This window comes from Tenebrio molitor, chromosome 5 (genome assembly GCF_963966145.1).
Source record: "Tenebrio molitor chromosome 5, icTenMoli1.1, whole genome shotgun sequence".
NCBI lineage: Eukaryota > Metazoa > Arthropoda > Insecta > Coleoptera > Tenebrionidae > Tenebrio > Tenebrio molitor.
In genome coordinates, this window is record NC_091050.1 from 23,959,414 (window position 1) to 23,984,544 (window position 25,131).

The window sequence follows — 25,131 nt, forward strand, 5'->3', positions numbered from 1 at the left end:
TATTGAAATTTTCAATTACGTCGAGTCGTGTTTCAATATCGAAAAATACGTTTTGATTAATTTACCGTATGACGATAACAAAGCACATGTGTTGTTACAGAGACTAATCGTGATTAAATATTGATTTTACAGTTACTTTGCATGAAGCCATGCCATTGCCAGTTAGGACTTTACGCTTATTCGACGCTCGGTTTATTCACATATGACTTTCTTTTCGCACCTTCTTGCCACATAAACGTTTCAAAATTCAGCGTTAAATTCTTTCTCGATTAGTTTTTCCACTATTGAATATCAACGCAATTTATCGAAGCGAATTCGACGTCGATAAAAACCGATGCCAGTGTTGTCAGTCGCTAAAACCTTAATTATCGCTTATTATATCGATGTTACAGTCCCGTAACGATGATCCTTTAGATGCAGTTAATTGGGGATGCAAGTCAGGACTCGACTGCAATGAACACGGATCATTACTCTAATTTCCGCCTGACCGTTTTCGTTTCCCTCGGAATCCGCCCTTTGATCCACATAATCATTTTCGAAGGCTGTCCGTTTAATAGGGGAAAAGTTAATATTGTTCCATTAGGAATGTTTAGGACGAGAATTATTACGTTGTTTCGTATAGGATTGCAAAAGTGTTTCTTATATCTTTTTTAATAAAGACATATTAAGAAAAGATGGCTGCTTTCATACGGTTACATATCGAAAAGTAGAGCAAGACTATTTCATGACTTCAGTAGGAGCTGTTTTATTAGAAGACATCTCATAAAAATGAATTCCTGTGCAATTCTTTACTAATTAATAAATAGGTAACTTTACTTTCGGATGAAATTATTACTCAAAATATCGATTCTTACGAAATATAAATTATGAGTATTTATTTTGTCATATACAGGGCATTTCACAAGTAATAATGAGCCTGAGGGAATTGAAAATGCAACCCACAATACATTCACAAAGTTAACATGGATATGTTCAACATCCATAATCCAGGTTCATTTTGCAAATGTATTGTGGGTTGCATTTTCAATTCCGTTGGGCTCACTGTCACTCGTGAAACACCCTGTATAATACAGGACTTTCTATGGCAATTTTCGTAACATCTCTGGACGTGTCTTGTAGCTATTACCTTAAGATTTACGACATGTTTACATTTGACCAATAATATAAATACGCATTACTAAATTATGTGATAAACTAGCTAAATGTTCAACTACAACACAATTGTAATAGAAGTACTCTTGTTTCACTTAACTTTTTCTATTAACTATGAACATCGCTGAATAAATGAAAGCTCAAAATAGCGTGATGGCCCGTCCGAGGCGGTGGGATTCCCTGCAGTAACTTGCTGCTATCAGCGCCCCCAAACTGGCAACTTCACCACAATCGACTGCCGCTATATTTTCAGCTAGTTATTACACATCATTTTATTGCCGGTTAACACGAAAATCGGATCCTCTACCGCGTCTGAATAATCTAATAAATATTTTATTTCAAGTAGCGTTTCAACCATGATCCTTTCATAATTAAAAAGCGTACACGTCACAAACTAAATTAAAAAACTTCCTGGGTTTAGTCAATTATCGCTTTGAATCAAAACGCTACGTTTTAATGAAAAATTAATGAAAATGCCAATTAAACTTTATGGTGATGGAGCTGAAAGGCTCTGTTGTATCGACCTGAAAAAACCGGACAACGACAAAATATTGTAGTTGATAAAATGCAATATATGCACTCGGCCGAAAAAAATAAAATGACCAACAAAAATTGTTTAAAGTGAAAAAATTCGGTTAGATTATTTTCGAAATTAAAATCGCCGAACGTTTTACTGGAAACCGAAAACATTTCGCTTGTTCCAAATTAAAAGCAGAAATCGTGTGTCAAACAAGCCGCCAGTTCAGGACACACCTACAATAAATTAATTACAACGTGGGCTCTTCATAATAATTATTTTGCACCTGTGCGAACTCGTTAAAGTTAAATATATGTGATTTTGGAGCTTTGAAAAAGAATGTCGGGGCGGTGACAGGCCTCAAATAATTTGTTATATTTGCGCAATTTATTCCGTGATAAAAATACGGTTTTTCAGCTGAGCTTTCCTCCCTTGCTTTGTAAGAATTTAGGCGCCAGCTATCAAGCCTCCCTGCCGAGAGGATTACACCACTCAAGAAATTATTCCAAGGGTTTAGCTCAACAAAACATATGTCCTGACAAATATAAGAGAGTGGAAGAGCTTATTCATTCGACACTCGATCTTATCTGTTTAAGTGGCTTTTTATAAAGATTTAGACTGAAAGTTTCGGGGTGTGAACTTTGAGCCGAACCGAGGGTGTAAATGACTTATCCTCGAAATTAATTCGTGTCCCAACAAGTTCAGCTTGATCGAGCTTCGCTTTATCTCGGATTTTCCGTTTTTGCGGAAAGTTCCGTTTCCCATACCTACATACTCATTTTTATAGTTCTAAGGTTGCATAAAGCTAATAGAGACGGCGGAACGGCTATTTTTTACGACGGGATAAAGAAAGTATCCCAAAGATCGCAATCGGATTGGGGTCGTGTGGAGCCAATTCGCGGCGGGATTAGCATAGGTTGGCTCAATGAAATCAGATAAAAATAACCACAGATAGTGGCACTCAAACGCACCCACCAACCACAATTGATTAGGACACTCTGTCACCCCGACGATACCACCCTCTTTAGTAGTGACGATTTTAAACCGATTGATAGACCATTCCCGACGAGCGGGGGACTCGAGATAATCGTCACAATTTCATGGAGATGATGAGTCACGACCAAATTCGTTTAATCTCACACATTGTTAAATTAGGGGACGTAAAAAGTCCTGAAGGATAGCCGACGAGAGATAAAATAAAGACATGCGGTTGGGACATTGGCCAATAGAAGAGCGGTCCGTAAGCCCTCCCTGAAAAACCAAATTTCCCAATTCTTTTCAGCAGTGGTCATTATTAAACGCTTTGTTCAGCAAGAAAACCGAGTTAGACCCAATAGCTGCCGAAATCTCTTGTTATATGATCCCGACAATCGACTCTAAAGCCAGAAGATGTCGCCAAGATAACAAATGAAACAAGCTTCCGGAGAAGGCGGAGACACCAAATGATTGAATTCAAAGCAGAATCGAACCGTTTCCTTTTATTGGAGGGAGTTTTTATAAGGGCACTATTTAAGTCCCCGCTGCAATAAAAATCTTGCATCAAACTGATTATTCTCCGAAGAAGTAGTTTTTTATTGTTACCTAAATTAATCGACAATTTACGAGTGACGTGCGCCGGTCGTATTTCTGTCAGTGTTCTGACGTTAAAAAATAAAATGATAACCGAAATTGAAAATGAGGAAACCAGAGTTATTCCACAGGAAAAATATGATTTACTTGTGTGGACCCCACACGAAAAATTGTTTCGCAACAGAGTCACATTCAGGAACAAAGTTTTGGCTGAAATTGCTGTGCCTTTCACGATTGCTCTGCAGGTGAAATTGCGTCGATCAGTGCTCGGAACTTATTTGGATGATTTTAATGAAAACCAATGGCAAAATGAGTTTCTCAATGCGAACAAATTGACCATCACCGACACCATTATACAAGATTTTAATCGGAGACAGCTGAACGTGTTTGATTACAATAACAATTTATTTGATGAAGTGATGAAATACTTGAATAACACTGTGACTGAAACGGAGAAAATTGATTGCAGTTTTCTCTATCAACGTGCAACGCACTTGAGATTAGATGATTATCACGTAAGTTTTTGCGTACCTTTCTAACAATAACTATCCACTTTGAATAAGATACTATTTTACATTACTGATTGCTGTGGAAGTGGATGTGCAACAGACACTCGCTTTTTCTCGAAAGACTGTAACATTGTATTTAAATTCAAATATGTACAATAATTACTTTCGCTTTAGTTTTCTGAAAATATTGTCATGCGACGTGTCGTTCTGATTTTTAAAAAGATTAACCAATTTTGATACAGAATTAACTCCAAAAGTGCAACAGTGTCAAGTAATTCCATATTTACTGAATCAATTGTTCATAATTATTATTTTGTAAAAGGTATTAAACGGGGCAAAATATGTAAACAATATACCTAAAGGTCGTGGAGTTACAAAAAATGATTTTTTTCCAATTGGAGAATGACAATGGCGGAACCATAAGTGGTAGGGCCTTCCCGTAAGAAATCCGTATGGGCCCAGACCCACTTAGGAATTTTAAAAATATTCTAATTATTTTTAGTTGTTATTTTTTGCATTTTTATATTTAATAAGTATTGATTTGAACTAACCTTATTAAAATGAATCAAACGTGATCAAATGAGACCTTATCAATTTATTAAACAATATTTATTTAGTGTGAACGGATTGACGGATTTATAAATCATGAACAAGGTAAAAGTGTAATACAAAAAGCACGCCGTTAGTTGAGAGCTTTTTGTCGTAAAGTTATTGAGAATTAATTATGTCTTATGTCTATATTTCCGTTTTAAAAATATTTATGCTTATAATAGATAAGTCTAAAAGCCGCTGTTCTGGCATGGAATTGCGTAAATAATGTTTTATCAAAGAAAGAATGTTAGGCCCTACACTCACCGGTAGAGTTAAAAACAGTACGTGCTTATTCACAATGGACATAAGCTTGACATAAGGCATAAGAAATTCGTGATACATGCAGTGGATATACTATTAATTTTTACGTAACCTCAGTGAACATTATTGTTGTGTACAAAAAGGCATGAAGAATCATGTTCGAGTTATATGGACACATAAATTATATTCCAATTGCCCAAATTTACAAATTATTCTTAAGTATCTCTGTCCATTGTGAATAAGCACTAACAATTCACTACTTACATTCGTCCAAAGTTCCAACAGTATCTTTAGTTTCAAAATGCTGTTGCCCAAACTTTAAAATAATAATAATTTGATGAGGAAAATGATTTTTTGGTCTCCTGTGAAGGAAACTTTGCAAACACGCACTGTTCGCATCACATGAAACTTTGTTTTTACAGCGACTGTGCGACGGTGAATTTTTCCCACATACTATGCGGCAAAGTAAATAATCCTTGTTTTTAACCTTTAAGAAACGTAGAAGAAATACACAATTTTAACTTAATGAAGCTGAGTTTCAGGAGAACAATATGTATACATTTTGAATTCAATTAGTTTAGAAAATAAAATCCAAAAAAAATGAAAATAGTAGCGCCATCTGTCGGTTCTGCCTTACATTTGACAATTCTTGGGGGCGTTCCATTAAAATTCGAAAAGTAGTATTTGTTTTTAATATTTTAAATTAAAAAACGTCGGCCAAAAAGCATTATACATACCTTGTGTGTGAAACATTTTGCAGCGCTTAGTTTATGAAATTAAACTTCGCGCTGCAAAATGTAACTTCCCACACTCGATTGTAAATAGCTATGACATATTTTTGTTGCAAATCGTTTGTACCCTTTATCACTACGTTGTAAATGATTTTCATTTAAAGTACCTACTCACTTAAATTTCGTAGAAAAAACAATATAATATCTTCTAAAATTGCTGTAACGCCTTTAAATCTTTTTTTTTTTTGTACTCAGCCTCAAAATCGGTATTTCGCGGTTATCCTCGTAGTGCGGGAAATTCCATTTTCCGCACGCGGTGTTTTTTACTTTGCAGCAGAACCTAGGGAAATGGCTTTGTAAGATTGGTATTTAATGACATAGACAGACATTAACGTCAATTCGCTTTAAACAAAATGGACGTTTCGTCACATTTGCAATTGTAAAATTAATTCTCATCAACACAATAAATCAATAAATAATGATTGTCGTTTGTCAAGTGAAGAGGAAGAATTTGTTCGATATGTTGTGTGATCGTAGAAGACGCCACCGACGCTTTAAATTTTAATAATCTAGTAATCAGCGCCGAAGATGTTACCACTCCAATAGTAAAAAAGTTACCAATATTAAATTATTTACTTTTTTGATTTTATTTTTAAATATTCTTGAGCTATTCATTCCAAAAAATATTGTACCTAACTTTTGCGGGAAGAAATTTCCCGCGTGACCACTTTGCTTGCAGCACGACCATATAACTCATAGACAATATATGGAGATTATTTAAGATATTCTTAGTTGCAGTACAAGAGTCCAAAACTAGTTTAAATCGGCAATTAATACACTGTCATTTTAGATAAATTTGGTCGACGATGGCGTACGAAACTTCCAGAATCTTCAAGTGCTGGTAATTTGTGGCAACTGGATAAGCGATATTCACGGAGCAGTCCTTCCTCGACGACTAAAGTTCTTGGAACTCTACGCCAATGAAATAAAATCTCTGGATAATTTAGTTCAGAATGCACCCAAACATCTTCTCCATCTGGGTCTGGGTAGGAACAAATTAACGAATAGTGAGTACCTATGAATTTGTGTATCTATCCTATTTAATTTCGTATAATGCGACTCTTGGCAATAATTTCTGATTAATGTATCAGTAATTTGTCACAATTTCAACTAATGGCCTGTCGTATTAAACATAAAACCACAATATCTGAACGACGGGAATCCTCCCCTTCACATTTTGCTGGCACAAAAATTATAGGATGATGTTAGGTGTCTTATTTTCATGAGCGAACAGCGTTTTCGTTTCAAAATACCAATGATATATTCCTCCGTCATTACTCATCATTTCTCAATTAGCCAAATTAGCAAACGCCATCTCTCGTTTGGCCATTACACGTATCCGTAATATCATAGTTCTGTTACTGCTGAGGCATTATTGAGGGTCGCATTGGACCGTAAAAGTTAACCATATTCCAACTCAGTCCTGTCATTCATTGTAATGGAGCACATCAAAACTTTTTCACTATTGGTTTAGTGCAAAGCACTTGACAATTTATATTAGTTCAAAAACAATGTTATCCATACAATACACAACGAACATCAAAAAATACGTATAAAGTATTAAAACTTATATTATAGATGCCGTTTTCATTCATTTTAAAACGTGTGAGACTAGAAGCGTTTAGAATTCAAGCAAAATATGTGCGGGTATAATCAAGCAAGTAACAAATCGTGTATAATTTCAAAGTAGCAACTACATATTATGGTTTCTCGACAAAAATGAATTTTTATTAGTTTATTTTAAATCTTACCAAAAAACTAACTATGTGCAACTGGTCAAATGAAATTAAGTAATAAATTAAGAAAATGTTACAAGAAAAAAAAATAGTAGTTTATTTGACGAGCTTGTGTATAAATTGGGCCTTTTTTGGCACGCGTGGGCCATTTTAAAACGAGTGAAACGAGCGTTTTAAAGGTTCACGAGTGCCAAAAAAGGCCCAATTTACACACGAACCAGTTGAATACAACGTTTTTTGTTCGACGAGCCCCTTAAAGGCTCCAAATCGCTTAAAACCTTTAAAATTAGCTTGACGTTTCGTTTTGACAAGTTGTGACATTTATCAAAATCCGCTCACATAGGAGAAAATTCTCAAATTCTGACAGTGTCGAACAAAAAAATCAGTTATTGTCCCCGACACATCAGAAACACAGAAATAAAATAATAATAATTATTATTATTAATAATTAATATTAATTTCCGAAATAAATAATAATTATCAGGGACTAGATCTACTAGAGTTGAATAAATTAGAAAGTGTTTAGTATAACAACGACAAAGATTTCTCAAAAAAAAATAGTCTCGTGAATAGAATTCTTTGCTTGAACACTCATCAACAAAATGAATGTGATTGTCCTGGACGTCAGCCCTCGCATTTAATTTTTGTAAGTGTTGAGGGTGCATCTCACACACTCCAGAGCAACAATTATTCTTATTGATGTCCTCCCCAGGGGCACATGTGGCGTTGTTAATGAAACAGGTGTTATTCGACATATGCCTTTCGCCGATAAATGCGTTTTAGTTGTGGACTAGGTTTCAAATTGTAAAATAATTTTATGATTTATTCAAAAAAGCGTAAAAACCTAGATTACTTGAGGATTTTAATCGTTTGTAATTTAATTTAACAAAAATTTAACCTTTTCTGTCACTACTTTTTCTAAGTTTGAGCAACAATATACGAGAGTGACTATTTAAATTAATGATGTCGCTATGTGAAGATTTACTTATTTTCCTTATACAAGGTACGGGCTATCAGTGACTTGCACACTAATTGATCGCAACTCTTACATTCCTGTTCGTAAGGAAATAAAAAAGGTCGAAAAATTGTGTCCGAAATAGATCAAATTGTAATTGTCCGCATGCCGTCTGTGTGTCTGTCTGTTTGTCTCTGTCTGTTTGTCTCTATCTGTGTCTGTCTGTCTCTCTGTTTTTTTGTCGGTCTCTTTTTTTTCAAAACACACTGGTTCAACTAGCTCCAAAATCAATAGACCTGGAGCCCCTATTAAGACAAACAGTCTGTACAAAACACAAGCCGTTGTGTTTGTTTCAATAGGGGCTCCAAGTCTATTCATTTTGGTGCTAGTGGAACCAGTAACTTTGGAAATATGTATACACAATTTTATGCAATTTTCTTCGTTCGCGATACTTCTGCACAAAAGGTATGTCTAGAATCTTTATTTGCAAAAAGATATTAGTTTCAGTATAAAAATTATTGATGACGTTATAATTAGGAGATGAAAAGTTGTCAACATAAGAAAGTACTGAAGAATATGCACTTTTTAAAAACAAAGTTGACTTCTTCGAAGATTTTTTTCAGAAATTAATACTTACCTACTTACTTTACGAACGCACTGTATAACATATAAAAAAAAAATTTATATTATAAGAGAACTAATTGGGTTCACTTCTTTTTCATTTAAAGTTTCAAAAATAATTGTTTGATAAAACAAACTCTTTAATAATAACAGTAATAACACGATCTTAAAGATCTTGAATTCGCTCCACTCATAACATGAGTCATGATCATGAATCATGATGCTTCACAAATTTTTTTATGCAAAAGGTATATCAAGGTTTTCTAAGATAACCCTCTTATCATAAAGAATAAAAAAAAATTCTTGTGTTTCTACTTTATTATTAAGTATCTCTGGTTATCCAACGATAGTGCTGCTCATCCAGCGAAAAAATGCACTAAAATACATTAATTAGAGTATAATTTCAGGGCAAAAAATGTTACTGCTTGAAGGTAAATAAATAAATAATTTAGGCTAGGTAGTAGAATTTAGTGATTTTTATGTCAACCAATCTGTCGCTGGACAAACTATTCAATCTCCATTAATGATTTTAATACTTGATAAATTAATGTACATAAATCCTTTTATTTTACGAACCACTTTACCCGTATTCGTTCTGTTGCAATAACCCTTTGGGCCCGTTGATACCCGCTCAATAATGCATACACCCTTACCTAATTCATAAGTCCAATCTCCCAATAAACACCCTTTTATGGTAGTATTTTTACCATTGTCTAAATATACAATGCTATCAGTGTCATAATAAACTATACTTTCTCCTAATACGTCTAAAATTTCATACAATCTTAATCTGGCATTGACCATTATAAAGGTATGTAGCTATAAATACGTTAGTATTCCTATTATTTTCTACATAATAATCTTCATAGGTATATGCAATTTTATAAAACTATGAGTTGGGAAGAAAAAAGAACAGATTGTAATAAATAAATATTTTATTCCTGTTCCTATACCTACAACAGTATTTACAGTCGTCAGAAAAGAAAATTATATAAATAAATGACACTAATACCACCAGAGACATTAAATGTATTATGTTGTTGTTTATTATACTAACAATTACACACAGTTATAACGTCGGAAAAGTTATCATTCAAGTATTCCTCCACCGAGTAAAATGATTTCGCAAGTAAGTATTTTTCAATTTTCATCTTAAACAGGTCTGAAGACATTTTCCTAAATACATGAGGTAACACATTATACAATTTTATTGAATAAATATTGAATTTAATAGTGACACTGTATACAAGCAGATCAAGAAAACTGTTGATAATACTAAATATCATTTTTAAAATGGTGCAACTGAAGTAACTTCAGGTTGTTGACGCCTGCTGACATTGTTCTGTCTTTGAAGTTCCTTCAACTCCCTTCTACAAAATCAGAACAAGACACGATGAAATCACAATTATTTCAACATATCAAGAAGTTGTAGAAAACACAAAATTATAGCCTTTTCCTGCCTAGGAAAGAAAATCGAAACAGAAATTTTTAATGAAAGATTTTAGGTTGGCAGCACAAAATGTCAATGTCATGTGGAATTGTTGTACAATTTTTTAAGTGTAAAATATTGATGTCGTCCAAATTTGTATCCTTTATTGCAAGCTGTACATTGTGTATAGCAGTAGAGGCCGAGGGGGTATCAAGCGACGTCTAAGTAATACTAATAACAAAGAGGACGACGACGGTTCTGAATATTTGAGGAATTGATTGACTTTTGTCGCGACTGTCGCTTCTTGGATCCATTATGTTGCCAATGAAAGAAAAAAAATCCCTATCTGGTAATTTTTGAACAAAAATGATTATATTTTGCGTTAAATAAATTGTCGGCCAAAGAAATTGTGTGTATTACACGGCTAGAAAATGTTTTGCAAGTGCTCGCACTTGTGAGCCTCGGCTGACGCCTGTGCCTCACAAACCGTGCTTGCACTTGTAAAATGGCATTTTCTACGAATAACTAATTTGTTACGATTCTGTTCTTTCACACTAAACGTGGAATCTTTATAAGCTTAATAACTATGTTTTACTCTTAATTTTTTTCTAACATTTTTAAAGCGCACAATAAGTTATCCCAATGTATAGATGTCCGTTTGCAATTGAGGGAATAGGTACCTACCTCGAATTAAGTTCCATTGAAAATAAATATAACTGCTCGGTACTTTCCGTTCCTGCATCTAAATTCTGCACCATCTTATTAAATTTGTTGTAAGTGAAACATTCACTCACCAACATGCCGGATTACTTTTGTATTGAAAGAGTTTTAAATCTGATCTGAGTGTTGTATGTTGTATCGAAGGTGGTAAAATAGATTTATCACAAATATTTCAAAGTTTAGACAGTGTAATGTATAATGCATGTTATCGTAGAGATGATGCTGAAACAAGAATCGGAAAAGCAAGGAAATAATAATTGAGTTTTGATGTTGGATTGAAGTTGATCCGGCATTAAGTTTGATTAGTGTCATTGTGTTCGCTGCATTTGTGGTTGGAAGTGGCGAACGTCACAACACGTCCGGTCCATATAAGCTGGAGAGTGTGTCGCATTACCCGCTAAAAATTCGTCCGATCTAATAAATAATAATTAAAAAATAAACGAGGCGTATTATATCAAATGTCACCTGGGATGTGGGAAATTTTTCACGGAACATTTGCACACATTTCATTTTATGCGAACGCGGTGGCTTTCGGACACAACCCGGTGGACCAACAAAGTCTGACAAAACGAGATAAAAGTTTATACAACCCCTTTACGAGGCCATAATAATTAATAATACGGACATGCGGGTCCGCATTCGCGACATAATATGTTTATATGACCGCTGTGTTAATAAGTGTTAGTCTGGCGCCCGAACGGCCAATCCGACGGCCACGTTCATAGGTGAACTTGTGGGTGGGTAATAAATATGCACACCTGCCGGTACTTCCACGCGAAATATTATAATTTTTGCGGTAATGTGAAAACTAAACAACCGCAACTACTTATTGCTGGCAGATTTACGTACAAGTCCAATACATAATATGCCTATTTAAATATATTTCAGCATACTGGTCTTTCGTGTTCCGCAACAGTAGTAACAACAGACTCGTGTTTTGCACCGTCTGATTTATTTTACATTGTAGTATTTCTTTTTAAATCGTCAGCCGAAACGAATAGATAGATCAAATCGTTGATTGAATGATCTTAAACAACTAAAAATCCGAACAAATTTCATATCTTGCGATTTATTTTGAGCACATAAATTTTATTATCCTGAAGAAAATATTCCACACGACAAACAACACTTACTTATTTGCCTGTGAATGTTTTATTAAATGTTAAAAGGGAATAAAAATTAGTAGTTTATTTAGCGAGTTCGTGTGTAAATTGGGCTTTTTTGGCATGAGTGGGCCAGTTTAAAACCCGAGTGAAACGAGCGTTTTAAAGGCCCACGAGTTGCAAAAAAAGCCCAATTTACACAAGAACGAGTTGAATACAAGGTTTTTTTTTGTTCGATGAGCCCCTTAAAGGCTCCAAATCGCTTAAAATATTTAAAATTAGCTTGACATTTCGTTTTGAAAAGTTGTGACATTTATCAAAATCCGCTCACACAGGAGAAATTTCTCAAATTCTGACAGTGTCGAACAAAAAATATATATTTTTATGCGACCCCGTTGTAGACTTTAACAAAAAATACAAAATATATACAGGGTGAGGAATAATACGAGGAATAATGAGCTTGACCAAATTCTCGATGCAACAAACATTATATTTTCGCAACTTATCATTGTCATTTTTTGACATAGACAAAAGTAACTGAAATACCAATGCGAAGAATGTTTTAATAACGAACAGAACATAAAAATTAAGCGAATCAAATAAGGAGATGTTTAAAATACTGCCACCACTTGTTTCACATGCATCAATGCGGTTCCGGAAAGATCCTCTCACTCTCATCAGCAGCACTGGTGTTGCAGATCTACAAGCGACAGTTATTCGATGTTCGAGATCTTCTCTACTGTTAACGGGTGTTTGGTAGACGCGCTCTTTGACCATTTCCCACAAAAAGGAATCTAGTGGAGCTATGTCAGGACTTCTCGGAGGCCAAGGATTAATCGAGCCCCTACCTATCCATTTATTCGCATACACAGTGTCTAAATAGCGTCTCACATCTCTGTGGAAATGAGGAGGCACCGCATCCTGTTGGAGCCACACGTTTTGTCTTCTGTGTAAATCTATCTCCTCCAACAAAACTGGCAGAATGTTTTGCAGAAAATACACTAGACTAGACCGTTTAGTCTTCCGCGAAAAAATATGGTCCTATAATTTTGTTCCCCAATATTTCAGACCAAACATTTGTAGAATAAACCATCTGAAAGTGTCCTTCGCGAATCCAGCGAGTGTTATTTCGGGGCATAATAGTGACAATTGTGTTTGTTTACATCACCATTGTTGCTAACAGGAGTTTGAACCTATGACACGCCAATTACGTGTCCGAGAGTGTTTTCTTGTTACGCGTAGGGGTTTCGCACAATGTGGACCGTGATTTCAAATAAGGATTGATACTTCAACTTAATTCAAAGATGTATTGATGCTTCTTGGTCTACATTTACTTATCAACTAAACTTAAAACTAAGGTAATTGTTCACTTTAACTACAGGGTCTCTATAAATGATTGTCTGGTCAAGCCAGCCTTGGAAAAAAAATTTACTGTTCCGCTTTTTTGAAACCGATGCCAAATTCTAGTTCGTTTTCACGGTCACTTCTGACATTAGTGACTGACGTTTCGTTTGCGCTTGTCAGTCGAGTTTTGGTTCCTTATATTCGTTTTATCGCAGTTAATCACAGTTAATATACACCAAAATTCTGTATTTTTCAATAAAAATTGCAAGTACGTCCGCTTTTAGAGGTAAATACACTGGCAAAATTTGTGAGGTTATGCTTTAATGTTTTATGTTTTATTTTAGCTTTATTTTCTTTACAATGGTTTATTCTGTTGAACAGAGCACGTTCATTGTTGTTTTTTACTTTCGAAATGGAAGATTTAGTAATGGGGAATTATCTGTTTGTAAAAATGAATTCCATCAAAATATCTGAACAACATTGTGAACAGATTTTTAACAATCAGAACAATTAGCAATAGGATGACCACCAGTATGTGATGAAATACTCGAGGATTTGATAGAAATGGTGGAAAAGACTCTGCAGATATCCATAGCCTGTTTATCTCAACAATCTGGTGTACCACGATGCACTTGTCACAAAATCATTAAAAATAGGCTACAATTGCATCTTTATAAAATTAGTGTTGTACAAGAACTCCAACCTGCAGATTATCAAAGTTGTGTTTAATAATGTATTCAGTTTGAAAATCACCTCAATTTCATAATTTGGAGTGCTGAGAATCCACACCAATTTGTAGAGACTCCTTTACATGTTTTGAAAATTGGTGTGTGGAACTGTGGATAGCAGTGTTGCTGTACCCTTAACTAAGAAATGCTGCAAAATATTTTTGAAAATAAATGAAGAATTGTCAAGTGTTTAGAAGTTAATGGGGGACATTCGCAATCTATTTTATAAAAAAAATACCTATTTGTTATCGTTATTTAGTGTTGTAAATTATGTTGTTGAATACATTTGATTTTATTGAAAAACCAGTAAGACTTATTTGTTATGAAAAACACTGTTATTTATATTGGAAGAAAAAATGGGAGTCAATACCATATTCGACAATTGAGTCTAGGTCGTATTTACCACTAGCATAAAACAAGAAATGTGAAAGCACTAAAGCAGCAAAAAGGCAGTATCAAGTATTGTATTGTGGTATATGGGGACAAGGTGTTCTCAATATTTATCTGTTTGGATTTGTTCTCATACCAATTCCTGTACAGTGTGTGGCGGTACGATGGGGGCAATAATTGTTCCCCTGTTGGTGTTGATATTAAATAATAAATACATTAATGTTAGCAAGAGTAAAGCACAGTTGAAACTTGTCTCTGGTTAAAAGCCAACAACCTAACCTGAAAATGTGACATTCATTATTTGCCCAACAAAGCGGCACATTCAAAATTTGACAAGTTTCCATGGCTGGCTGGACCCGACAATCATTTATAGAGACCCTGTACTTCTGGATAGACAGCCTCAGGGCGTCCTCCTAGATCGTGTCCCACCATTCAAACCTTGTGCAAATGTCTTTTTTTCTATCTTGTTGTGTTTCAAGGTCGCGTCAAGGTCGCGCCAAGTCTTAGTATAACTAAAGGGTAAGGAAAATTTTCATTTGCACAAGGTTTGACTGGTGGGAAACGATGTAGGAGGACATCCTGAAGCTGGCTAGCCAGAAAAAACGCGAAAATTCCAGAAGTGGTTAAAGTGAACAATTACCAAAACTAACAAAAACGGACAAAAGTAAATTTGTCTCCCCTCTCAATCAGGGGTAGGTAGTACGCTGGTGGCCGTTTGCAAGACGTGAAAATAAGCCAGATGTCCGGATTTTCCCAATTGTGTGAGAGACCACCAACCAAGGAGGTTAAAGTTACTTTAACCTCCTTGCCACCAACGTACCGGCACATCAGGTAATTGTCGGCAAACAGAAGAGTAGATAATGCCTACTCTTCTTGCCACTTCGCTTTGCTCCACATGTAGTTCCTCCTCAAAAATTTGAAGGACTCCTCTTTCGTGTTCCTCATCCGTGGCTACCTTTTGCTTTGATAACTTGACGGGAAGCTAATTACCTAGCTCTCAACTGACCCTCCGTATTTTAAAAATCATGTCAGAAGGCGCTCTCCTTTCAGGGTATCGCTGGATATAAACCCGGACAGTAAGAGGTGCATTCATGATTGATAGGACACCGCCTTGTGATAGACATCGGGGATCCAAACTGCAATTTTTTAAAAACTTTTCCAAAGTTGCGGAAATGTAATATGTAATAATGCCTTGGACCTATTCCTTCTGTTAGTACTATTCACAAATTTGTACAAAAAATGTGCAAATATTTCTGTAGAATCAGAAGGTAGGGGTAAGTAATAATATTTTTATTGCCAAATTCAACAATGTATTTTAGCGATGGTAGATTTGGACCCAACATACAGTTTAAGAAAAATTTCTCTTGAAGTATGTTTATGTAAATCACGGATACGGAATCTCCTCAGGAAATAAAAATATCATCTTTACAAGGCAGTGTCATAAAAAGATTTTTGCTGTTGACGAAGAAAGTAGGAGTGCATTCTGTTATGAAATGCAGGAGAGTGCTAACAAGGATCGTCACTTTCTGTCGGCAATTTGGTTCACAGACGAATGTTGTACTTTTACACTAAATAACAAACCAAGTATTCAAAACACGCCATATTGAGCTTAGGAAAACTCTCAAGTTAATATTCCTACTCGAACAGCGTTTCTCTGACCTGACCTGACCTGTGGGGCGCGCCCCCCAAGGCGGGCGTAGTAAAATTAAAGGGGGGGGCGCAAGCATATCGAAAAAAAATAAGAAAACAACTATATCAATACTAAATTAAAAACAAGTTTGATAATAATTATTAGTGACTCCCTCGGACCTATCTTGCAGAGCAAAGTTTTTCGAAAGAAGGTTTAATATTAGAAATTGACACACTGAGTTCTTTTTGTCTTTTTGTCCTCAAAGCAGCCACTACAGGTAATCCGATTTCGCAAAGGTAGGATGTTGAAAATAATAGGGGTGTTTGGTGTTTAAGGTAACAAACTATTCTGAAATACACCGCTAGTTTAAATGAACAACTCTTCTTAGTGACATTTTTTCAATTTGCTTTTTTTATTACGCTGAACTAAATTCTGTTTCCACTGTTTGAGAGCCACTGTTCGTATCTGTAAACAGGTAACTACTAATACCAAGCTAATAAAGATTTGTACAAAAAAGATTTGTAAACGAAAATGCATAGCTACCGCCTTTATTTTATTATTTTTTATTATTTTATTAATTTAGAATTCCGGTAGATCTGAAACAGTGGTTCTACAAATTGAAAAAATTATTACTTGAAAATTATAACACATTATAACCAAATTGTTGGGCTGGTAGAGGTAGTGGCATAAATTGCCCAGCAAGATCTCCTAATTTAGCACCTTGTGACTTTTTCTTGTGGGGTCACTTTAAAGGCAAAATTTACAAAAGACGTGACCCAGATATTAATTCTTTGAGAGAAGCAATAACCTCCGAGTGCGCGTTAATTACTGAGAGGCAGTTGGCCACTGTAAGAAATGCTTTTTTTTACACCAGATTGGGATATTGTTTATTTCAAAAGGGGGAGTTATTTGAATATTTATTGCAATTTTATCTTTCTTCTATCTATCTTCTATCTCTGCCCTCCAAAGGAGATCACTCCCCACTACAATATCAAATATTGTAATTTTTTCAAAGAATTTATAATAAAATAAACGAGCGTTTTAAAGGCCCACGAGTGCCAAAAAAGGCCCAATTTACATACAAACTCGTCAAATAAACTACTATTGTGTATAGAAATAATGGCATAATACTGAATGCAAAATGTTAATTGCTTATGTTCGACTTTGAGAGTGGACACCCGGTATAATGTATGTACAAATCTATCCTGAATGTTTTTTAACTACTATAATATTCGTGACACTTTCCGTACAAATTTGAACATTTATTATCTATTTTCTGACAAATACAGGGTGGTGCGCTCGAGGGGGTCGTAGAGGGTGGGGAGTGATCTCCTTTGGAGGGCAGAGATAGAAGTTTGTGTTGTAACAGTTTTCAATTGCAAACATGCATTTCTCGCTTGAGGAGCGTAATTTTCGGTGAAGGCCTATTTTTCACGCGGTCACTCGATTGTCTCCGTGCGGCGGGCGTTCCGTTTAAGGTTCACGGTTCCCCCCTGTGGTTCGTGAAAGACACGTTCACTCGGACAGGGTCGCTGTATGGTGCGCCATATCAAGAATAAGAATAATCGGCTCTTACTTTTTTGAAGAGAGCGGTTGTGCTGCAACAGTGACTTCAGCTCGTTAGTTGACTATGATTCCCGATTTTTTCATGCCAGCTCTGCACTGAAGGATGTGTGGTTCGAATAAGATGGGGCCACAGCCCATACAGCGAGGCTTTCAATGAACTTTTTGAGAGAAAACTTCCCCGGGCGGCTTATGTCCCTCAGAGAGGACCTCAACTGGCTAGCGCGCTCCCCGGATTTAGCCCCTACGACTTTTTTCTGTGGGGTACTTGAACTCCCTGATTTTCATGGATCGCCCCCAGTCCATGAGCATCCTTAAGGACAATATTCGGGCTCAAATTGCCAAGATCCCCGTCGCCATGCTCGAGCGGGTACATGAAAACTTCAGAAAACGGCTTCTTCAGTGTATGGATAACAGGGGACGACATTTGCAGAATACTGTTTTCAAAACCATTTAAATTCAAAATTCCCATTCTGTACAATACGTAAAAAAATTAAAAAATGGAAATTTTGAAACGTTAACCGCGTTTTATTTCATATTCACAAAAGGAGTTTCCCCCGCACCACACTGTATATCATCTCCCTGTTCTTTTACAATGTGTAAATGAGAAAGGCGCCGGCGCCGCTTCATTATGTTGTAATTTCTTTCCAGCAAATGTTATGTTTTTCATCACGTTTCTGACAAGTTTGGCTCTAAGTAGATGAATTCTTCTTTCAATTTGTAACTACACCTGTCATGTTCCAAGGTTTTCTAAAAATTTTCTTCGTTTGCGCAGGTTCTTCTATTTCCACGTTTTTTTTACATAACGATTTTTTTTGCGAAAATGACAAATTTTACTTCAAAATTGTAATTTAGTTTTTAATGTAAATTTCTTTTTGTACTCGTATGTATGTATGTTAATTTTAACACGTAGCAGAATTTGTTACCCGAAACGTTTTTCTATTTAAATTTTTTAAGAAAAACCATTACAAAATATGTACCTAGATCTTCAATAAGATCGCTGACAACAAAAACAAGAATTTTTAATTCTGGCAGTCTAAAATTGTTGATAATAGTCACATTTTTTTTATAAACTGAAAGTCTTAATTTTATGTAATATTGTAAAGTTAGAAACTAGTAAATAAGATAAATATTGAAGCAGCTCAAACATTAATTACGTTTAGACTTATCTATTAGAATTCCTACTTACTATACAGGGAGTCCCAAAATTGGCGTACAAACTACTTAATACCTTATCGAGGATACTTAAATGTACATGAAAAAAATATGGATAAAATGTTTTTCTACAAAAAAATTAATCTCGTATCCCACCTCCACCCGGCGGCACGGCAATTTTGCCGGAGTACATACACTATTACGGATAATACTATCAAGTAATAGTGCTTATCAACATAATTACCGGCGTCTCGCCTCCACATTTTGACTTTTTGTGTTTTATGTTCTGTGTCAATGTTAAGGAATTTCCTCACGATATGACATGAGTATAATAATATACCTTTTTGAATTTCAACCACCAATTTGTTGTCTAAGTCCAAAATTTTTAAAAAGAGATTGCGGTACTATTCCTCTTGCTGAAATTATAAATGGTAAAATCGAAATTTTTTCTAAACACCAAAGATTTCTCATAGCAACGGAGAGTTCTAAATATTTATTAATTTTTGTATTATATGTCTGTGTTATATTGTGTGAATTTGGAACAGCTATATCTAAAAGATATGCTTGCTTTTGTTGTTTATTTAAAATAATAATGTCTGGTCTGTTATGCTGAATATGAATGTCGGTTAAAACTGTACGATCAAAATATAATTTGTAATTGTCATTTTCCAAACAACTTTCGGGTTTATAAATATAATGAGGTTGTGTATCCTTTAATAAGTTGAATTTAACTGCTAAATTCATGTGTATAATTTTTGCGAATATATCATGACGTTTCTTATTCGCTTTGAGCCAAAACGGTGCAAGAAGAAATGATGTGTTCAATGGTTTCCCCTTCAGTTCCGCAAATCCTACATTTATCAATGATCGATTGTAATCCGCATATGTGTTTTTTATAATTTCGTGTATTTATAACACGATCTTGTATTGCAAATATAAAACCCTCAGTCTCAGGATGAATATTTGATTTTTTAAGCCATGCATGAGAAGCTTGAATATTAATTTCTTGTTGTTCTAGTTCTTTAAAATATCTCCCATGTAAAGACTTTTGTTTTATATTTGCTATAGTGTCAGGTATAATTGGTTCAACAATATCTGAAATTATTTTATCGCTTAAATTTAAAGGTGTGTAACCTTTATCCGCTGAAACCAAAGCATTAAAAAAAGTGTTATCACGAGCTCTATTGAGAAAATAATTTTTTAGTGAAGCAATTTGATTATGTTGTAGAATTTCTAGATTTGAAAAACCCCTACCACCATTTTCGCGTGGTAAATTAAATCTTTCAATAGCAGATTTGGGGTGATGTTTACAAAATTTTGTAAAGAGAACTCTAGTTTGAATATTTATATTCTGTAAATTAGTTTTTGACCATTTTATAACACCAAAAGAATAGGTCAGTAATGGAACAGCATATGTATTAACTGCTTTAATTAACTTATTACCGTTTAATTTTGATTTTAAAATAGATTTAATTCTTAAATAAAATTGTTTTTCTAAATTTTCTTTTATAATTGAATGTTGAATATGATTTGATTGATTAATACCTAAATATTTATAAAATTCTCCTTTATTTAAATTTTTAATGTTTTCGCCTTCTTTAGTTATACAGTGAGCGGCAAAAGTATGGAATAAATTCCTTAAAAATTAAACAAAATTTTTTTCAAAAAAATTTTTGGACAGGTCAATTTAAGTTTATAAAAATACATATTTTAGTACCAAAGAAAATTCCAAGCAGTCATTTGTTTTCGAGTTATGACGTCATCGATAGTTTTTTTAAATGGAACCCCCATATTTTTTTTCCTGATTCTGATATCCCTTTTAATTGTCTAAATGACAGTATAAAAATTTTGTTATCTTACATAAGGAAATTTTTGAGAAAAAAAATAATAAATTTGGAAAAATTAAATTTTATAAAGAACAAAAACAAGATAAAAAATCAAGTAGGTAAATCAAACAGTCAAATGTTACTGTCAATTTCATTCGTATGTGTTATTTGTTTTACAAAACGTTTTCGAAAATGACTCATTTATCAGAAACACAACGTATAGAAATTTTAATTTTGATTGGGTGCGTGGATAAAACTAGATAAAACTAAAACAGGGGGAATTTCTTCATAAACTTGCTTATTGTCAACAAGCTGGAGGATGGCAGTTCGAACACTGAATTCCATAATTTTAAGTACGTACTAACACAGTTTTTGACTCGTTTTTGTTTGTTATAAAATTGATTTTTTCCAACTTTATTTTTTTTTTCTCAAAAATTTCCTTATGTAAGATAACAAAATTTTTATACTGGCATTTAGACAATTAAAGGGCCTATCAGAATCAAAAACAAAAATAGGGGGTTTCTATTTAAAAAAACTATCAATGACGTCATAACTCGAAAATAAATGACTGCTTGGAATTTTATTTTGTATTAAAATATGTACTTTTATAAACTAAAATTTTAAAGGATATATTAATAACATAATTACATAAACATTTTTGTTTTATAATACAAAAATTTCCGATAATATTGCGGAATCTGGAAAAGTGCCCCGAATGCTTGCAGCGTTTCCACGTTGAATGGCAAGGGAAATCCTCTCGAAAAGGAATTTCTTTGATTTTGAATCGCCTGATTCCGCGATAAGTCGGTTTCCGATGACATTAATGAAATCGATGGCTTCTTTGCACCAAGGGCCTAAGGTTTCAAATGCTAAACCTTTAAACACGTAGTTTGACGAAATGATTGAACTATATTTGCTATGTTTGCGTTTGCAAGCCATTTCAGCGGCAGAACCTGAGACTTCAGATGATTTCAATACGTAACTGTCTGCAAGTGTATCTACAACAGTAACGTCCCAAACCAAAGGTTGACCTTTAATCCACGGTACTAAAGTCATCCCATCTGGGCGTTTTCCGTCATCCCGAGACAGTCCGTTTGGTTCTAAAGTTGAATTCACATGAATTGAAGTTAAAGACCGGTTGATAATGGAATTAATTTCAGTGTGTCTTGAAAATCTACCACTGCTTTTGAAACAACTTAGACCGTGGGTGCCAATTTCGTCAACTTTCGCATTGCATTTGCAAATATGAGGCGTACAAAGATTACAACCCAATCTTAAACCAATACAAACTTGGAAGGAAGTGTTATCTAAAAGAGTACCAATATTAGGAGAAGGTATTGCATGTAACCAAGATCCTGATTCTCTGCATTGCAAAGCTTTAAAACGAGCCAAGTCTCTAGGTGAATTAAAGATTAAGTCATTGGCAATTATTCCTTTGATATTAATATTATCCCAATTCTTCTGAAATTGTGGGATTGTTGGTATTTCGTTCTCATTTGCTACACCCCAGACTGCTAAAGCTTCATCATAATGGTGAATATTAAGCTCATTATCCTTTGAGTTTAGTAATAAAGAAACAAGCTTTTTAACCCCATTAATTGAAGATAGGAAAGCAGGGAGGCAAATATCGGAAATGCGACGAATTCCCAGACCACCAAATCTAATCGGTAAAGTGGACTGACGCCATTGTAAATCAGTTAAACGTAAATTAAGTATTCTCTCTAAACAAGACTTTAAAGAAGAATCAATTGAATTAACATAATTAGAAAATTTCCAAAATGGAGTTGTTCTTAATAAAAAATTAAATTTTGGTATAAAAAGACAGTTTTTGATTAAAGTATAAGCCACGTGTCTGTTAAGGAGTTCAGCTTTGTTTAAAAGATTTTCAACAGTAATTATAGTTTTTTCGACGGTGTTTTTGAAACCTTGGTCAAAGATTGGAGAGCCTAAAAGAGATAAACTTTCTCGGTCACAGATTTTAATGCCTGGTGCTAAATTTTGAAATTCCTTTATGACTTTTAAATCTGTGTCTCCAGAACAGCAAAAGATCTCGCATTTGTTAAAGTTTAATTCAAGGCCAATTTCCTGAGATAAATTGATAACTTTCTTAAAGTCTGATAAAACTACTTCCGGGTAATCAGCTAAGGTTCCATCATCTAAATACCATATATTCATTTGAGAATCCAAAGATAAAATAATTGGTTGAATGGCAAGACTAAAAATCATGGGACCGCAGGGATCTCCTTGCTGGGCTCCAACAGAAGAAGAAATTAAATGATTACCGAAAAATAAAGTTGAAGGATTTCTATAGCATTGATAAAGATAAGGGTACAGAAGTGGGGTATGACATTGGACTTCTTTCAGAATACAATCCCGTTCGACTGAGTTAAAGGCATTTTTGAAATCTAATTTAAGAAGAACTTTGCCACGGTTTTGATCGTTATTAACAAAGGTTCGTGTGGTATGAATTGCTGCTTCACATCCTAGTTTAGTTGCAACTCCGAGTTGGTGTGGAGATAAATACGAATTTACAATATTTCGACTTTGAAAACAGGCTAGCTTTGAGGTCAATCTTCGCAAACAGTTTCCGATAGCGATCGGTCTAAGTCCTCCATCTTTCTTGTTAAGGGCACATAAAGACGCACCATACAATAAATGGCAGATTTCTGAAGGAAGTTGCCCAGATAATAAAAAATTGCACAGTTTGGTTAAAGCTCTTAGTGCCCTCTGACCTGCTTCACCCGCTGACAAAGATATGATATCTTTCAAGTATTGTGGTCTCATGCCATCTAAACCTGGTGAAGAACCGGCAGGAAATGAATTGATAGCTTCTCGAACGTTTTGCTAAAATTGACCTGTCCAAAGATTTTTTTTTTTTTAAATTTGTTTAATTTCTATAGTTATTTATGTATCAAGGGCATTATGAAGATGTTTATGTTCGAGGGCAACCAGTTTAAAAGGTCGAGGGCCGCCAGGCCCGAGAGTTTTTAAGGTGCCCGAGAGGATAAACATCGAGTAATGCCCGTGGTGCATACAACGTTTTATGTTTCACTGCATTTGAATTTGTGAACATTTAAAAAAATTATAAACTGTGGACTTGATTTTGCTAAATTTCCTAGTTTGCGGTGGCTCGTATCTATGACGACTTGTTTGAGCGGGCGTAATAAGCAGGCATTATGATTTATACGCCCTAGGGCATTATAGCCTACTTAATATATCTCGTTGTCAAGGTATAAAAAACAAATAATGATTCAGTGATACATAAATGAATTTATTCCATACTTTTGCCGCTCACTGTATATTCTAAATTTTCGTAATGACCGCGACATATTGATTGCGTTTTACACTTATCAATACCAAAACTCATGCCAATATCATTTGAGAAATTTTATTTTTATTATTATAATTAACGGCAATAAAATGTAAACAAAGATATATTCGTACATCATTACCTTGCAATGTTACCGTAGTGGATTTAAAATACATATTTTTTTCGATTTCCAAAGCTTCTAAATTCTCTATTACGCAGGATTAAATATTGGTAGTGAGTGATCTTGTACATACTTTGTGATAATATGTACGATTAGAGGTAGCTGTCATGACAATTTCATACATATATTTCAAAATAATTGACGTGTTAAGTGCCACTTTCAAAGACTGCCAAATCAGCAAATAAATTCAATAGAATTTTTTTAACATTTTTCTGACGTTTACGGTAATCTCTTCTACACCGTAGTGCACCGTTAGTACGCCATTTTTGGGACACCACTGTATATTTTTTCGACAAAGTTATTTTTATTTATCGAAGATCAATGTGTTTCAAAAATTAAACTGTGTTAAAGCTTTGGCCTTGTCCAACTAATTTTTCACCGTTTAGCCAGTCACATGATAAATATTAATTAAATCCTATTTTTGGTATGCTGTTGGGATGTTCAATGTTGATGTGGTAAAATATCAAATTAGACCGATACACTCTAATTCAAAGAGCGAACCAGCGCCGGTAGAATAAATTAGTGCAATAAAATATTAAAGGTGAGTTTAATCGGGACTTATTAAAATTTCGACACCCAAGGGATGCAGCATGAGCGCATCAGAGTGTTAAATGGATATGTTTTGTGAGCTCTGTTTATTTTTTATTTATCGTTAATTGTATTCTAAACCCCGATCCGAGTAGTACTGTTCGGACAAAGAAATTAGGTCGCAGACAGATAGTGGACGGGTCGAGTTTGCAAACATGCAAATTAATTTTAAAAAGTTTTGCGTTTAATTTGTGCGAATGTTTTAAAAACGAGCAAAATGTTATATGAAAATTATAAGAGGAACATGTGGCACCGGTAAAATTAGACTCTTAACAGACGGATGAACAAAACTAATTAGGAGTAATGGGAGACAGTGTGTTCTAAAATAAGTAAACGGACTAATGAAAACCCTCACATGAGAAAAAACTCATCAAAAATAATGGCGGGTAATTCACCTAAAATTGTTTAGCAAAAATTTAACTCTCTTATCTCATTTGTTGAGTGCTCCACGTGAGCATTGCA

The 25,131-nt window shown here is 34.6% G+C and overlaps 1 protein-coding gene across 1 annotated transcript in view; it reads left to right on the forward strand.

Annotated features, from left to right (window-relative positions):
- The first annotated feature begins 3,269 nt into the window (after nucleotides 1-3,269).
- LOC138130715 (cylicin-2-like) overlaps nucleotides 3,270-25,131 on the forward strand; it is a 51,801-nt gene continuing 29,939 nt past the window's right edge. The window contains exons 1-2 of the mRNA XM_069047338.1: nucleotides 3,270-3,753; nucleotides 6,181-6,397. Of these exons, the coding sequence (XP_068903439.1) occupies nucleotides 3,325-3,753; nucleotides 6,181-6,397 (646 nt within the window). The 5' untranslated portion in view covers nucleotides 3,270-3,324. The remainder of the gene's footprint in view (nucleotides 3,754-6,180; nucleotides 6,398-25,131) is intronic.